We start from the raw sequence: 18390 nt of genomic DNA on the forward strand, positions 1-18390 counted from the left end.
TAATTTCAGGTAGCAACTAGCAGATATATTGCGTGACTTCGGAGAAGGAATGCAGGCCTTTGTGTGGCATGGCTGGCTGGCTGGCTGGGGTGCCACCTGTGGCAGAGCAAAGGACAGGGCTTATTCTTAGTTTTACATCTAGAAAATGAACTCTTCATCCCTTAGAGAAAAACCAGGGATGAGAAGAGAGGATATGAGTTCAACTGCTTAATTAAGACCATAAATCAAAGAGATTTGAGAAGATATGATGTCAGGCAGGATTTTTCTTGGATTAAGCGGTACTGATATTCCTGGTTCGAAGTCAGCCTTTATTTATGCATTGACTATTGTTAACCTTTTTTGCTGCTGTCCTTCTAAAAGAGAATCTCTTTAGATAAAGTGGTGTTTGGACTCGATGATCTTAGCAAGAACCGTGGGCAGTGAGAAGACTCCGCATAGTATAGGACATGAAGAAATGGTTACATGTCAGATTGCTGAGGATTAGTGTGTTGGGACACTGGGGAATTAGAGTGATCGTGGCAGAGACAGGGTACAGAGCCAGATATCTATCATGGATAGTTGAGAGTGCTGACCCGCTAAGCAATGTTACATTTATTGCCAAGGGAGTCTGCTTTTCGAACTTTGCAAAGTGAAATTTAATTGCATCTTAGATATACCTAATTTTCTTGTTTGCGATAGTGAAAATCAAGCTGTAAGATTTGAAATTTTTGTTGAATGTCTAGTGACCATCTGATTTTTAAGTGATGTCCTTGGGTTAGTATATTTACTATTTAGAAGATGAGAGGTGAAAAGTTTTTTATTCTGCTATGAAACCACTGAGTATTTGCTGTGAGGACACTTTGGAGTATGTTCACTTCCATCTTAAACTGAACCATTTAACTTCCTCAAAAGTCATGTGTGTGGCATAGGCACAGAGAAGTGTGTGGCCACTTTGGATTGGTTAACAGAGAATTATCTGTTGTGAGTATAGTTTTGGACATTCTTCCTAGGTGGCTGCTAACCGTGAAACCACACTGAACCTTGGGTGCAGGCCTTATAAAAGTTATGTTGGTTGCTCTCAGGCCCGGGAAGATTTCCAACCACTTCACCATTCTCATAGGGCTTACATTTCACAAGGTTAGCCAGAGCGAAAGGCAGCATGCCTATAAATCTTATCCAGATGTCTCAATGAAGCTGTGTGCCTGTCTTTAGACTTGGTGAAGTCTTCCTTATTTGAGCATCTTGGTTGAACTCTGACTTTCTTACACTTGAAGAGTAATCTTTTTTTTTCCCCCAGGAGTCAATAAAATGATCAGCAACTTTCAATCAAATTTTCTTCAGAATTTGAAAACCTTTTCAAAAGTTTAGTGATTTTCAGGTTATTGTATATTAAAATGATATTATCACATAACTTCATGCAAGTTCATTTTGAGTCTCAATAGATGTATTCCTTAAAAATGTGTGAATAAATTAATCTTACATAAATTTAGTCATATTTAAAGTGCACATAGAGAATAGTCGACTGAATAAATCTGATTATTAATTTCATGTTTGAAGGAGAAGGCTTTTTTGGGAGAATGAACAGATCTTTTTTAAGGTGTAAATTAAAATGTATATATTAAATAGCTTAAGATAATCTATGTTTATATCTTGGTAACTTCATTTTATTTTGGAGATCAAGCAACCGAATGGTGCTAAATACCTTCCATCTAGTGTTCTAACGCTCGATCTTTGTTTTTCAGCAGTCTCTGGTCCCAGCCCACCCCATGGCCCCTCCCAGCCCCAGCACCACCAGCAGTAATAACAACAGTAGCAGCAGTAGCAACTCAGGATGGGATCAGCTAAGCAAGACGAATCTCTATATCCGAGGACTGCCTCCCAACACCACGGACCAGGACCTGGTGAAGCTGTGTCAACCGTAAGTAGCGGTGGTTCTTGTTGTTTTTAGCTGCTAAATATTTCTTTGATCATATTATAGAGTGATATAAATTGTGTTATACGAGAGGTTCAGTATAAGACAAATCTGTGAATCCTCATTATCGACTTGGTGACAGAGCTTCGAAGTTCTAAGTCCTTAGACATTTATTCAGTCAGCATTAACATCAACAAAATGCCGGCATAACAAAATAAATTGGAACATTTTCTCAGTGGAAGTTGACTTTATTGGCATATGGAAAGTAAAGTATGAATTATTTAAACACTTATGTCTAGATGTCTAGATCTTTTTGAGGAATGTTCATTCGTTCGTTCTTTCTCTCTCTCTCTCTCTCTCTCTCTCTCTCTCTCTCTCTTCTCTCTCTCTCTCTCTTTCAAGACCTCTTGGGGACCAATCTATCTCATAATAAGAGAAACTTTCTGTTTGTCAGAAAGGTGTAGTTACTGGCAACCCTTATCCTAAATGCATGTAAAACTCTTAATTCCAGCCAGGAAATGGTAGTCTGTCTTCATTAGCCACCAGTACTCTTGTGGTCTGGGTTGTTCACCCTTATCTCTGGGAATTCTTATGCCCTTGTTCCTATTTCTGTTCTCACTGCCACCCTTTCTGAGTCTTCTGAAGAAATGTGTGCATGTGTATAAAATTCCAAAACAAATTTATATCATATGCCAATGTTGCAGATGAATAGATATAAATATACTAATTTGCTGCAATTACATTTACTCACTAAGTAAGAAAGCACTAATTTAAACCAAGGAGCCAGAAGCACTGTACAGTACAAAGATTATTGTATAAAGACTAAAAGCCTCTAATGACTTTGAGCTATAAAAGCCTGCACATAGAAAAGCATCTTTTATTTCTCCAAAGACAAAAATGGTCCTTTACAAAAGGAATTTTACATAACTCGGAAGAAGATGTCCACTAGAGAATATTCCCTTTTCTAAATGGGAAAAATATTCCCATTTCTAAACATTTCATTAGTAGCATCTTGTTTTTGATATCCAGGGTAAGGTAGAGATATTACTTCTTATTTTAAGAAAAAAAAAATTTCAAAACTTATATGGGCAGTATTTCCAAGCTGGAACTAAAGGTAACATCGGGCCTTCCCTAAGAAGGTGGTGGTGGTTTTGCTCTGTTTTGTTTTTAGAGAGGAGGGTGGGACGGTGGGTGGTGGTTCTCCAGGCTCTGGAGAGCCTTCCAAATGCCATCAGTCTTCGCACCCTCCCTGTGCTTTTCTCCTGTTACTCTTTTAATCATCCCTCTTGTACTTGGACTGCACCCTTTGCTTCCAGGGCAGTGAAATAATGTCCTGTGCTAGGGACTGTTCTGAAAGCAAGTCTAGCTCTTAGGGTTCGTCATGGCTGGCCAGAATCAGAGGGAACTTTGCCAGGCACGCCCTGCCCGATTGCAGCTGTTCAAGACCGCAAATAGGCCTTTTGCTATCTTGTCTGCTGCTGGCGTCTTCTTCTGCTTTTGCGGCATAATTACAGGTAGATAGAGCGCCATAAAGTCTAACGAGCTAAAAATATAACTTTGTAGGAAACAGAAAAATGAAGCTAACCCTCAAATTCTTGAGGTGTAAGAGAAGGGAAAAGGATTTCAAAAGACAAATTGTTCCTCAGCTAGTTTTGAATGACGTAAGATGAGTTTTAACTTCAAGAAGATAGACTTAAATAACCATAAAATAAGGGAGTGGTGTCATGTTTTGTATATAGTAAATATGCATTTGAGAAATTAAACCAGCAGTTTTTTATTGAATCATATCATATTCCAAATGTAGTAGAAGATTATTTTATCATTTTTTTCTAGAAAGTTTGTTCTCTTTTTGTCGTTGGTCCCTTTGATGTATGTAAACATTGCTCTCTTTGCTCTTATCAGTAGCCCTCTCACTGTCTCCTATTATTTGTAAAAGCCCAGATTTGATCTTTAACTCTAATGTTAATTTTTCTGATATGTATTATACAGAGAGAAGATATAGAATAAGAAAGGACCCCATGTCAGTATTTGCTGAAAGCTTCATTCCATGTAATAAATACCAGATTTGACTTGCTGATAATTTTTTGTCTTAGAAGGGAGAGAGAGAGAGAGAGCGCGCGCGCAAAAAATGGCATTCCTGTTTTGGACTTAATTGTTTCCAATAAGAAATAGCTAGTTGGTGACATGGAAGTGACGAGAACCTTATGGGAAAGTGACTCATCCTAGAGCATAAAATTTTAAACCCAGTGGATATAATTAGAGATTTTAGAAAAGTGAGTATCAGAAACTTCTCAGAAAGGATAGGTATAAATTCATAGCTCTAAAAAAAAGTTTTAGAAATAAAAATTTAGCATGGTAATTACAAATTGACCTGAAAGTGATAGATTGCAGAAGGATAACATTTGAAACACGTAATTTGGGTCTCAAGGGGGTTTGGATATTTTAGAGGGTTTTCTAACAGCAAGATGTGAAAAGATACTTAAGAATATATAATAGTGTCCCAATTTCATACGAATAATGAAGTCTGAAGGAAGGAATAACATGAGGATTATGAAAACTGGAGAGGAAAGCAAGAAAATATTTTTAAAAACCTGCGCTGGGAGTAGAATATACAGATGCTATAGTGTTAGAAGAAATGACGGTGAAAAAGCTGATGTTGTCATGACACAAGAGATGATTGTGGAAAAGCAGCCTCACCCCAAGTCAGAGAGAATTTCATGACGCTCAGAAGTGTAGATAACATGGTTTAGTTAAGAGAAGAGGATGGGAGCTCCAGTTTTAGGTTATGAAAGGAGGCGACATCAAAGACCAGACAGGGGTATAGGTGACAATGGTTATTACGGTGGTAAGGTGACATGGATTTTCAGGAGATAAATTTTCTAGGAGCATTTAATGAAAGAAGCTGACCAGCTCTTGTTACCTTCTAAATTGTGATGTGCGTATGAGAAATCTTGTTGGGACCTTATGACGACTCCCAGCTGCTGCTACTTTGCTTCCTATTTCTAAAAAGTCATCTACTCTAAAACCACATCAGTACAGTTAACCAGCAAGTTTAGGAAATGGAATAATCTGGGAAACAAATGATGGAGCTATTGCCCCTTGACCTTCCGCCATTCACAATTCTCTCCCTTCTGTAAAATCAAGTCAAAATACATTGTTGACTGTGTTACCATTTTATTTATCTCATTCAAACTTCTCGGGTAAATTTTCAGGACCTCACCCCAGGTTCCTCCCCATTTTCCTTTCTTGATTGTTCAAGGCCAAGTCTAAGCTCACCCTGCCTCCTTCTTGCTTGGACCTCACTGTACTCTCCTATTTCTTTTTCCTTGTCAGCACTTTACAACAGCATCTTATTTCCATGCAGTTTTATTCTCCAAGTGCCTGTAACATTATTTAGGAGTATGTTTGTGATGGTATGTCATCTTCATAGATTTCTCACCTACGTTGTAAAATCATGGTGCACAGCATGGCAAGTTTTTGGTACCCTAGAGTTACCTACCACAGTGCTAGGCAAGTACCTAATTCTCAATGAAGAGCCTGTAAAATGAGTGAAATAATGCTTATATCATGAGGTTGTGACTAGGTTTAAATCAAGTTATATGAGGAAGGGAACTGGTCTGCTCCTTAAAACAGTCATCATTGAACAAATATTTGTCTCCCCTGTGCCTGTGCTTTTGCTCCTCAAAATCCTAACTACTAGAATAAACTTAAATTGTACATAACTACATGTAAAACTAAAGAGAGAGAGAGAGAGAGAAACTGATTCTGATCTTGAAAGTCAAGAAAGCCATGAGGAGTAGGTTATGTTAACATTAACTGCCAGTGTCCTCCTTGAGACTTTTGGTGGGGGAAGTTGGAGGCACTTGCAAGACTAGTCTCAACTTCTTGAGACCCACTCCTGATTTACTTTTGTCATAATAGTGATTCTTGCACGTAATATCTTTCATTGTATCTAAAGTATCTTTTCTGAATATTTAAAAACAATATCTGTATACAAGGCTTGGTTCATAGTTATTGGTGGTTTGCAGTGGGAGCAAAATGTGTGAGTCTGTGTTGGCCATGACTAGGTAGCTTTAGTGGTTATGGTGGTAGTGACATCACATGAAAGTAGATAACTCAGTGTATCAGCAACTTACGTTAAAGGAAGAACAGTTTATGGATATTAAAACAAAAAGGTATTTTTGTTTTACAGCCTTTATACAGCCCTTCTCACCCTTTCTCACCCTTTCTCATTTCCACACCAATCTCGGTCAACCATTTTTTCCCTTTCATTCACTAGATACCTAATTTATTTCTAACTGCAGTAAAACATCACTTTAAAACAAATGTGAAATGAAATCTAGCTTACACTACTATATAGCCAGTTACTAATTAAAAGGAAATATTTTTGAAAAAAAAATCTTTCTCCCTAATTGTAGTATTCAATACATTTTCATTTCTATCCCTTTGTTTTCTGTTCCCTGCAAGTTTTCCTTATTCTTTTGAATATAATACAGCTCTTTAAAAAGCAAAACAGAAAAGCAGGACAGGTCAACAGAGGTAGACATAAACAACCAACCATCATTTAGGACAGAATAAAATCAATATTATAATCAGTGCAGAGGTTTGTGGAAAGTCAGAGGAAGGCTTCGTTATCAGGGTAGCTTTCAGTGAATAGATAACATCTCGACCGTAAGCAACAGGCAAGATTTCATGCACGGTGGAAATAATAGTGTCCCCCAGGCCTCAGAAAGGGCCCAAGAGTGTGAGAGTGCTTGGATGTGTAAGAAAGCACAAAAGAACACGTCTTGCTGTGGGAGCTGTCATTCAGCGATTGTTAGAGAATGGAGAGTGTGGGTATAGCGGAAAGCGAGGCTGGGGCTTGGGGTGCAGGTTGGGGCCATATTGTTAGCACCTTGTATAATAAGCTAAAAAGTTTGGAGTTCATTCTTCAGTTACAGATGAGGAGTTAGCCTTTGTAGGGCAAGAGAAGCATAATGCAGGTTTTTTTCCCCCCTCTCTTAGAATGATAATTCTGACAAAACTAGAAAGATCGGCTTGGAGAAGGCAATGTGGAAGCAGGCACTGGGAACACAGGGGTGTCTTGGAGATGGGAACATCTGGACTCACGCACGATTAAAAATGACTGTAAGGTTTTAGCTCTGAATAAACGGAAAACTTGAGTTATATTAATGGAGAGAGAAAGCGCAGGAAAAAAAGTGAGGGCAGCTGTTAGGAAAACGGGCAACTTGAAATGATTATATTCTTTCTCTTTACATCTGTTTATCTCTATAACTCTAAAATATCTGTGTGCTGAAAGTTGTTTTTCTTCTACCCTGGAATAAAATGATCAGCTCTTTCATTCCAGAATGATTAGGCTACTTTTCAAGTAAAATTTGGGAGTCGAAGGCATTTTAGTAAGATGAATATTTACCCAGTTATGAAGTTATCTTCTATGTTTATTCTGAAAGTAGCAATGGGCTTGCCCAACCCAGTATTCTGAAATCCTAGGTAAGTATGAAATCCTTTGGAAATTATAGAAACTACATGAAATGAGAGGACCTTACAATCAGAACAAAACTATAATCCTGTGATGAAGTAGGAAAAATCGTTCTACCTGAAAGAGGTCTGGTTCTCTCACTTTCAAATCAAAGAGAGAATTTAATTTAGGGCTAGGTGACCCAAGGTCATTCACATATTCCCAAATGACAGTCCAAGAAGCCTGAGTATACCCAGAGTTGCTACCTTTATTTTAGAAAAGACACAACACACGTGTACACACTCCATGTGAATTCTACAGTGGAGTATTCAGATAGCTATACGACATGAGAGACACAGGCCAAAGGTTTGATTGTCTGCATTCAGTGTCATTCTAAAATCAGTGTGTGAGTTTCACAAACCCAAAGTACTTTATGTAGGGTTAAATTAGAAGCTAATAAAAGGAGATGATCTCTTTTATAAAGATATAATTTACCCTTCAAGTGTTGTCTTACAGGCAGGTAGAAGTAGTGTCCTAGTGTGATGGTGGTGGTGGTGGTGGGTGGCAGTGGTGTGTATTTAACTCTCACATACCAGCAATGAAGGACTGACAGATCATTTTTTCTGCATCTCAAATCATTGGTATTGACTGCATCTCAAATCATTGAGATTTGGGCATATTGAACTGTGTTGTATTCCAAAGCCATTTGGTTTAGGCTTTATAGGAGTACCGAAAACTATATCTAGTGAATTTTTTTCTCAGATTCTTTGAAAGACAGGAAAGAAAAATTTATCAGAAATGTAGAATAGTGGAAAACAGTTCTTCCCTAGACTGTGCCTTTTTTTAAAAATAGTGTTCTTTATAAAATACTGGTGTACTATTTTTTAATCCTCCCCAAAAGTGAAATTGAGTTAAGATGATTAGTTTAACACAGTTAATCATAGAAAAATTTTCTCTTACTATAGTATAGCTTCTTGCCCATATATAGATTTTATTTACATTATAAATAATAGAATTTCTTTTTAAGTTCCAAATGTTTTGTTCTGTAAAGCAGCTAATTTTTATCCTCTCAGGAGTACATTCTTTGTTGATCTAGAAGATTCTCAATAAATAAAATACTAATAGCAATAGTTTCTGGGACTTGGCTTTTCCTGATATTGCGAACATAATAGGATGACACATTAATAAATAACAATGAGGGCTTAGACCAAGGAACTTGGGCATTTTACTTAAATGTGTGACCTAAGATGTGAAGTTTTCAGACTTTTAAAAAGTATGCTAATCCAGAGTCAAAATGTTGAGTCACTAGTTGTAATTTAACTCTCTCTTCGTGGACAGTATTCCATTAAGGTTCTGTGTAGTCATAGTAAAATATGACGCATCGGAGACTGAGGAAGATACCTCATCTTTCTGATCTTTTTTCTAAGAATAGAAGTCAAAGCAGATTTGAGATTTTAGGAGCAACAGTGTATTTAACTAAATTTTTTCCTTATTCAGCCCTCAGATAAGCCATATTGAATCATTTTCTTGTTCATTTAATTGCTTTATTTCATTTCTTAGTATGAAAGAATTATGGCACAGTAAGAAACTTTATGTACAGTAGATCTTTGATGTACTAAGATATAGTCCGAAGACTTAGAAATCCCAGAATTTCACAAAAATAATTTTAGCATCAAAAAAATTCCCCATGAATACCTACTTTCCTGTAGAGAACCATCTCATTCTTAGACCTCTTTTTGCTCTTCACTTTTATTATTAAAATTGTCAGTTGAGTTTTGTTAGGGGGTGGGAAGTTTTCAAAAATTAACACAATATTTAATCCCTTCTTGAGAGTTAATGATATACAATTAGAGCAAAGCCTTCTTGAAATATGGACCCTAGGTGATAGATGGGTTCTGCTTCTTTGCTGGCTACTTGACTCACTTCCCTCTGCCTGAGAGTACTCACAATTCAAATACATGCTGCAGTAAAATGTAAAATAACTACAGGTTAGATACTTTCGATGTTGTCAGGAGTAGTTGAAATTTCAAGTATTAATTATTGCCAAGTACCTGTTGTATGCATGCATTTGGTATTTTGGCAGAAAAGTCTCGATTATGTCTATTTTCTAATTTATCCTCAGTGTAAAATCTGCTTGTAGGCATGGATATTTAGGGACTTAGCTACCCCTCCTTACTTTCAGTTGACCTTTTTCTGTAGAATTTCTTCTTGTTATTCCCAGGCATGATTAAGAGCCTTCCTGCCCTGCATTGTTCAAATACTGCACAAGCTGTTGGCAAACTAATTTTAATATTAGCCTTAGTAGAAGTTCATCGGGAAGCCAGCACTGAAGATAATAGCCATAACCACAAGAATTTTTTAAAGAGCATCTTCTCCTTCTCTGTGAGAGCAAATGGAATTTACTTTATGTCCATTCCATGTTTCTTTATATGAACCTCACATTTCTACAGCATCAGCTTGGGGGTGTTTAACCATTATACGAAGGTGAAGGTAGTATCGGGAGTAAAAGCCTCTAAATTTTTATTTGGCAGTTGTACTTGATTTCACTTAGAATTTCCTTATTGGATTACCAGTAATTCTAAAAATTTACAACCTCTTCCTTCATCTTTCCCCATCTTCATTCCATAATAAATGTATGTGAAAAATTCCAATATAATGTGTAAACACCTGAATAATACCTAGCAGTTAACGTTTGTCAAATGCTTACTGTGTGCCAATAACTGTGCCAAGTGTTTCATTATTTAATCCCAAGAACAACTTTATGAGCAATATTATCATCCCTATTTTAAAAATGAAGTTGAATGAGATTTCTTATTGCTCAGGATAATACAGCTGGTAATGGTGGAGCCAGGACCTGAGCTTATAGCAGTCTGACTCCAGAGCCTAAACTCTGTAAACCACTGTGTTTCTACCTCTCCAAATACACCTATTGCAAGTTCATTATCCTCATCCTTCTTCCCTCATCAGTACCCATGTTCCTCTCTTTACCACAAGGTACAAGAAGACGCGATTCTCCAGGACCCAAAAACGAAATATTCACTCATGATAGATTGAAAAGTTACCTTTTCTGAATAGCCAACAGAATCAACATTTTGACTCCTGAATAGCCAACAGAATCAAAAACCTAAATAAAGTAAAGGCAGAAGAATAGAGGAGGAACTGATCTAACAAAGTAATCCCTTTTAATATAGCTGCTTATATAATACTCAGCTCCTGGTTAGCTGTCTCGTGTGCAGCTTCCCCAAGATTACACAACTCAGAGAAGGTATATAATTGTCACTTGCCTGATGCCTGAGAGAGTTAGGGCATATATAAAAAAGAAACATTTTTTTTTAAGGATCACTGTTTAATAAATCTAAACAACATTGCATTAGAAAATAATAGATACAAATAGCATTATAATTTTACTACAGTATAAATTTGATGAAAACATAAAAGCAAGCCACTTTTGAGGAGAAATTAAACAAGTAGGAGTGGTGAATTCCATTTTTTATTAAGCATCATGCCTTTGATTTTGCTAGACACAGCACCAGAAACATTTCCTGCCCTCGAGGGAGGTTCTTGTCTTATATAGAAAATAAACTTCACACGTCATGTAGATCAGAATGTGGTGTGTCATGTGAGAGATACAAAGTGTAATGCAGATTACAAAATAGAGAGTGACTGCATGTGATTGGGGGCATTGGGAAAAGCCTGGCATTTGAATGAGTCTTCAGGAGGGGAAGCTTAGGTTTGCAGCCAGGACAAGCTTGGTTGGCTGCCTGCCTTGTCTGTCTTCACTAGGACCATATCATGGGAGATTTTAATCTCAGAGGAAGGTTTGTACTTCACTGGAAAGGTAGATGATGCATACTGTCTCAGGATTTGCTCTTACTGGAATGTGAAAAAGAGGGTGGGTCCAAGGAGGAAGATGATTCAAAGATGAGTGTAAGATTTTTAGTCTAGGAAACTGGGAATTTGGTACCATGAACAGATTTGGGGATCAGGAAGAAGAGCTTATTTTTATTCTTGTCTGGAAATTTTCACCCACTCACAGGAAACTTCAAATTGAATGCTGCTTTGCTTTATGAGTTTGTGTGTTTTGGTGTGGCTATTAAATGGAAAGAAACAGTGCATCGGTTTCAGACTGGTGAATCTTTGGTGCAAAAGAGAAGCTAGTAATTAAACATGTTTATTCATCAGCTGAAATACTGTACATTAGAAACTTTGAGTAGATGCAGTCCTTGTGGCCAATGATTATAAGATTTATATATTCCTTCAACATAAAATTATTTTCTTAAAATTTTAGTTCAGTTTTGGTGATTTAAACTTTTTAAAAAGTTGCTTTTTGTTTAATAAAGTGCTTTGCAACTCCCTTGATAGGATCATTTGGCTTTAGACTGGAGACTTTTGAGAAGAGGTTTTGTAAGAGAGCTGTGGGACTGAGTGGGAGGAGAGGAGGATGAGTTTCCCTGAATGGGTTATCTAGAATTAGTGAGGAAGTACACTCATAACACAAACAAACCTGACCAAATTCATGATTCTGCCAGGGGACGTGGACTCTTTCTCCTCCTGGCCATCTATGCACTCACTGACCTGGCCATTCCAGGCTGAAACTTGTCTAAGTTGCCTGTGGGACCAGGACTTGTCTTCCTTATTTTCTCTTTATGCCATAGCATTTTCCTGCCTTTATTAAGTGTGAAATGTCAGTGAGGGAGCCTGTATGAAAACCAACATTTTTGGAGTACCAGCATTTACATAGTGTTAGATTTCCAGCTTTACAAAGACCACTTTCTGACAGCATGAGGACTGTCTCTTTAAAGATGAAACAAAGAGACAGTCAGTTGCGGTACTAGAAACAAATTAGGCCGCTATCCCATTTGGATAGGAGTGTGGATCCTTTCCAAGGGTTTTTCCAAAATGCTTCATCTTTACCCCCAATTCTAAGCCATAAATTATGAAAATGTTATTGTTATTTCCCCTTTATAGGCATAGCTTTAGTTTCAGTAGTTAATCTACTTAAATGGCCCTGTATAGTCCTTCTACTCAGTTGGCTAGATACCATTTTGTTTCTGAAAATTTTCCTATGACCTCATTATTCATTATCTTTTTTTTGTTTGCTCTCATGCAATTAGCTGTTAAAAGCCAAAATCATTTAATTTTGACACAGGTTTTTGAGACAGAAGAATTTGAGCATTTATTTAATTAAAAAGTTTACAGTACTTTTTTTCATCCCCACTCTGAATCACAGAACTTTACACCTCTTCTAGTGAAGTGGCTGTTGACAAAGAGTGCTCATTAGAATTAAAATTTGCATGCCCAGGCCCTTCAGTGGATTCTGAGTCAGAAGATTCAGAGAGATAACCAGTGTAACATGTAACTTACTAAAGAGCACACAAGCTCTGGAGCCTTCCACCTGGCTATGCCACTTGCTTGGGCAAATTTCTCAACCTCCTCATGCCCCAGTTTTTTTTTTACCTGTAAAATCAAGATAATAACAGTACCTACAACACAGAATTCTTGTGAGAACTAAATGGGATAACACATGTAGAGTGCTCAGAACATTTCCTGGCACGTATTAATGTTATTGCCATTATTATGTAATTTTTAAAGCTTCCAGGAGGTTCCAATGTTCAATCCCAGTTAAGAACTTCTGATTTAGTCCCTTGAAGGTATAATTGAGAAAGCTGAGGCTCAGAGAAGGTTAAATGACCTTCTTCGAGTCAAAATTAAGAGGTTGCAGGCTTGGGAATAGATCCCATTGTCTCATGAAACACTCACCTGTCTCTTTTTGCCTCTTTACTTTTCATGAGTGAATGTAAATTCTATCCTCACTTCTGCCCTTAATCACGAGTATGGAATGTCTGCACTTCAGTTTCTTGCCAAAGAATTTAACTTTTTCCTCTCCACTTCCAGCTCTTGTCAAAGCTGTTGGAAGAAATCAAATTTATGAAGAATTACCTGAAGGATTTATAGTGCTTTTGTTTATCATAGAGCCCCCAAATTTTGTCATGGCACACATAGAAGAGAATAGTGTTTGTGTTGGGTTGGGTTAGGTTAGGTTAGGTTAAGTTAAATTAAATTAGGTCAGGTTAGGTTAGATTAGATTAGATTAGATTAGAATAGATTGGTATATCCTCCATTGGCAAGGCAGCTCAGTGCTGGTAGTGACAGGCCCCACCCAGTCTCCAGGGGTTGATGGGCTTAGTATCTCCACATTTGTAATAGAATGACCCCAGCAGAGGGATTTTAGAAATATTTTAGTAGAAAAGCCCTTAGTCCAATGAAATCTGAAAAAGGACTACCTATATAAATATTTCACAGTAGTATTTTTAATATATATTTTATAAATACAGATTTATAACATTTATAAAAGTCATCGGGGAGAACAGTAAGGTAGCTTTGATGGACTCGAAAATTTGAGATAGGGACTTCTTTCATGACAGTTGTAGAGCAGTGTCAGCAACTTAATGTATCTAGACGATTATTGTATTCCGTTTTAGTTCTGCAGTCTTAGGAAAAATACTTGTTCACATCTATAAGTAGTTAAAAAGGTAACGATTTTTTAACATTTCATTTTATCTTCCTAGTATCTACTTGAATTAATCTGATCCAGAAACTAGAAAGAAACCATGAATTTTCTTTGTTTTGACACCAATTACAAATAATACAGCTACTCACATGCCTTGTGAGAGAGATTAAATTCAGACCAGGAGCGCCTTAAACTTACAGTCAGTACCAGTCTTAATGATGTCACTCTATCGTGACTCATCACGGTAAGCAGCTTATTATTGTACAACTGGCTATTAGATCATGGCGAGGATATACACCAACTTGTTGTACCTGCTCTTGGCCTCTGATTTGTTTGAGCATATGCATGCAGGTTGTTTGTACAACTTTATATGAATGGACATGTGCAGACTTGAATTTCTAGAATATCAATGTAGAGTTATATCTTTCTGAATTAATGACTAATTTTTAAGAAGTTAAAATGTGCAGAGATGGCAGAGACACATTTTGTCCAGAGTCTTTGCTTAAAATGACTTAATATGAAAATGGTTGCCAATGTGTTAAAATTCGTTGTACAATGTATTTGCTTGCATTTACTGTATGTTTTTGTATTTAAAGGCTAAGAAATTCAAACAAAAAATTGGTGGAACGCCTAAAGCACCTCTTCAGAGCCTAAGTTGATAAACCCTATTTCAGGGAGTGTGGATTTTATCCCTGGATGCAGAGAGCCCTTTGTGTTATCCACATAGCTATTTGCCCTTGTAGAACTATGCACCAGCCCCAGTGTACTCGGGCACCAAGTGGTCATTTGATCAGACATCGTATCTAGGGTGTGGTCCTCAGGAAGACCCACAGGAGGAAGCTCCTTCTAGCCTTAGAGCTGAGATAAACGGAACTTTTCTTGAGCCCCAGACTTGCTTTTACACTAGTGAGTACTCAATTTCATAATTGTATTTCCTTCTTATTTCAACTGTTAGGAAGTTCTAAGCCAAATTTGCTTCCACCATTGGCAGTTCTACAGAACCTCACTTTCCGGTTCACATATCTGTGTAAGAACTCTACTCCTGAGTTATTATTTTCCCTTCACCTTGAACTCCTCCATATCTATTTCTGTCTTATGGTGTTGCTTATATTCTTGTCAGCAGTCCCAAACTTTTTTGGAAAGAGGTATAAATAAATGTTCTCATGCTCTCTATTTAACTACCCCTTAAAAAATTACAGTAAATGGAACGTAGCTTGGTCATCTTTTGTCATTTTGTACTGCAATCATGATTATCAAAGTGGCTCACTTGGGAATGCCGGTGTTTTCAAATATCTAAGGGCATCCCCGCTGTAAAGGAAAATCTGGTCCCTTCTCTTTATGGTGTTATAAAGACTTAAGTATATGCGCAACTGTCCCTGACTGTGAGTCAGAACATTAAAACCCGCAAATACTCAAAATCATAATTTTCAGCCACTCTTAGCTCGATCAACATCTTTAGTAAAAGAAAGTTGTTTTTTTTTTTTGTTTTTTTTTTTTTAATGCGCTTTTCTTACACCCATTCTCACTTGGAATTCACTTTGGCCTTGAACTAATTAATTATCCCTCCCTTTAATATTCGAAGACGTGAAACACTCAGCAACTTGCCTGACTATGAGTTTTAGATATAGAAGTTAGTTTCACCTGTGTTTCGGTGACTTAAATCACAATTTAAAATATTTGGTTCTAACTTCTAAACCTTCTGTGGGCTATGCATCTGATTTATTCTGTCTACTGTGAGTTCCTGACAAATTCCTTGATAAGTTCCCAGACTTGAACTTGAAGGAACATTCTTATTCTGGAAGTAGGTCATCATGTCACCATTATTAGTTTCTTCTCCTTTTTTTGCCTTTCTTTTTGGATATCTGTTGTAATAGCGCCAGCCTTTATTGGCCTTGCATAGACAGTAATGACATATTGGTTATGAGTTTTTCAAGATTGGTTTTATTTCTTTACAACAAGGTCCATTTATACCCTAATCTTATTACATAGATTTAATGGTTTTCTGACTTCTGATAGTGCTAAATTAGGGTTTTCTTTCTGGGTCCACCACTAACCACTGTCCAGAAGGAAGAATTTTAATGCCACGTTGAAGAGAAACGGGGAGGTGATACTTCATAAGTGATTTCAAACTGTCAGCAAATCAGGCCATTCTTAATTCTCCACTTGTATTGCTGTTAATTTTCTAAACCTCCCCAACATCACAATCTTAGGAGTGCTGTTACCATACTGACACTGTTGCCAGGATGTGTCACAATCTGAGCAGGTATTTTCATGTTATGGATTAATATGAGACATAAAAATAAACATCTTTGGGCATGTGCCTAAAGTCTGTGTATGCTGCTGCTGCCCACATCTTCACAAAATGTGCAGGTAGGCCCTGTCTCAAAGTCAAGATTGTCCTGGCATTCCGATCCCAAGTGGCTTTTTCATTTCACGTGTCAGTTACAAGTTTTACGATGTAGGACCCTATATCATCTGTCCCCTCTTCCCTATTTTCTGACGTGTCTCCCCTTATTCTCTTCTATTACTTCACTCCAGCTGTGATGGGCTCCTGGGTGTTTCTCAGACCTACCAGGCCTGCTTCTGCCTTCCAGCCCTGTGTTGGATTTGTCTTCTCTACCTGCATTGCTCCTTCCTGGATTTTTTTGACTCACTCCCTCACCTCCTTTAAGATTTTGCTCAAATGTTACCTCAACATACCTCAGCCTACCTTGGCCACCTTTTAAAAAATTTAATCTGTCTCCTCTTCACCTGGACATTCTTAATCTCAATCTCCCTTTCCTTCCGCCATTGAATTGTCATAATACTGCCATCTTACATACTATGTAATTTGCTTATTTTTTGCTTATTTGGAATGAATGAATATATATATTTTCTCTCTAATCCTGTTCTTCTTTATTATCTTACATGTGTATTTCTATTACATCAAATAATTTTTGTGAAAAAGCAGGCTACAAATAAATCTAAAATGAAATGGTAAATAGTCAACCACTTTGAGCTTCCGACTCCTCATGTCACATCAGCAAACTGAACTGAGTTGAGGAATAAACACGTAAGTGGCAATGTACCGCCTCATTTCCTCCTCTCTGGCAGAATTGCTGATAAATAGATGAGAACACTTTTTCCTGCTGGGCCTGGGCCTCAGAATTCTTCCCTACACTACACAACCACTGGCAGCTCCTCAGAGTTGGCATGTGAGATGAAAGCTGATTTCTTCCAGTTCTAAGGAAAGGGAGAAATAAAGGGTTACTCTTTGTCTTTCTAAGGAACTGGAACCTTGCTTCTTTGTTTGTTTGTTTGTTTGTTTAGATTTAATATTGCTGCATAAAACACATTAATAAATGGGAGAGGTTTGTATCTCCAAATAACTAATAACTGGGCTATCTTTCAGTTTAGCTAAGAAAGAGCTTATATTAACTAATCCAGTTTTCTCATTATAGTTTTACTATATCTATCTCATATGAATTGTCAATTTTCAAAGCAGTGGGATACAATGGAATGAATACATTTTCCTATCATGATTCAGGTTATACTTAACACTTGCATTTCAGAGTCATCATTAGGACCAATTATCATTGAACTAGGCTTGTGAAGAACTGCTTATGATCGATTTTTTGTCAATTTGGTGCTTGATCTCCAGGCCATTTACTGTGTTTGATCAGTGCTGGTTTGATAGTCATTAGACAAGCTCTTTAGGCTCAACCACCGATGAGAAGTCAGGCACTTGAAACAATTGACCTTTGTCAGTAAGCCATTTTGCTCCTGCCTATTTTCCCTTTGTGCTGTATTCCTTGCCATTGATTTTTACATTTATTTTATCTTGTAGGGTATGCCTTTTTATAAGCCACCCTAAGTCCTTTCTAGAATAGGATAGGCCATACACATATATATGTATATATATATACATATATATATACACACACACACACACACACACATATATTTGTCTGTATATGTACATACACACCATATGTACACACACATGCACACAAGCTTATATGTTTGAATGCATAAATAGATGGATAAATGTCATTTTTACTTTTATGAGTAAAATAATGAAAAATGTTCATTAGAAATTATTTCCTGTGGTAAGAGGATGTTTTGAAGGAGACAACTTTTGAAATGTCTTATAGGAAACATTTGAAGTGCAAAATGAGTCTGTTCTTTAAAAAAAAAAAAAAAAAAATCCAATGATTTTGGATAGGTTTATATAATGATTTCGTTTCACATTACATTTTAAGTGGAATAGATGGCATTCTTTAATTGGATCACAATTACAAAAACTTGTTTAAGGTAATAAAATTAGAGATAATGACTGTACAGGTCACTGTTTCATTCTATAATGGTCAAAATTCAGAAATACTGCCCCCAACCATGCTCCATGCAATGGACAGTGTCTTATTTGATACCATTTATTTTAGCTTCCTTTATCAATCATGAACTCTAAATTTAGACTGAGATAATGAATGTGAAAGCACTTTGTAAAATATAAAACAGTACTATTCAAACAGAAGATCAGAGAGATATCAG

General features: G+C 37.0%; 1 protein-coding gene across 12 annotated transcripts in view; it reads left to right on the top strand.

Moving 5' to 3' along the window:
- The window catches only part of RBMS1 (RNA binding motif single stranded interacting protein 1), a 200020-nt gene that overhangs the window by 113708 nt on the left and 67922 nt on the right, over positions 1-18390 (top strand). For 7 of the 12 annotated variants that reach the window (XM_011358651.2, XM_011358671.2, XM_011358661.2 and 4 more), the window contains exon 2: positions 1722-1897. In XM_011358651.2, coding sequence (XP_011356953.1) covers positions 1722-1897 — 176 coding nt within the window. The remainder of the gene's footprint in view (positions 1-1721; positions 1898-18390) is intronic. The other 5 variants (XM_023529842.1, XM_023529845.1, XM_023529849.1 and 2 more) reach the window with 1 other exon arrangement.

This window comes from Pteropus vampyrus, unplaced genomic scaffold, assembly GCF_000151845.1.
Source record: "Pteropus vampyrus isolate Shadow unplaced genomic scaffold, Pvam_2.0 Scaffold2, whole genome shotgun sequence".
Taxonomy (NCBI): Eukaryota; Metazoa; Chordata; class Mammalia; order Chiroptera; family Pteropodidae; genus Pteropus; species Pteropus vampyrus.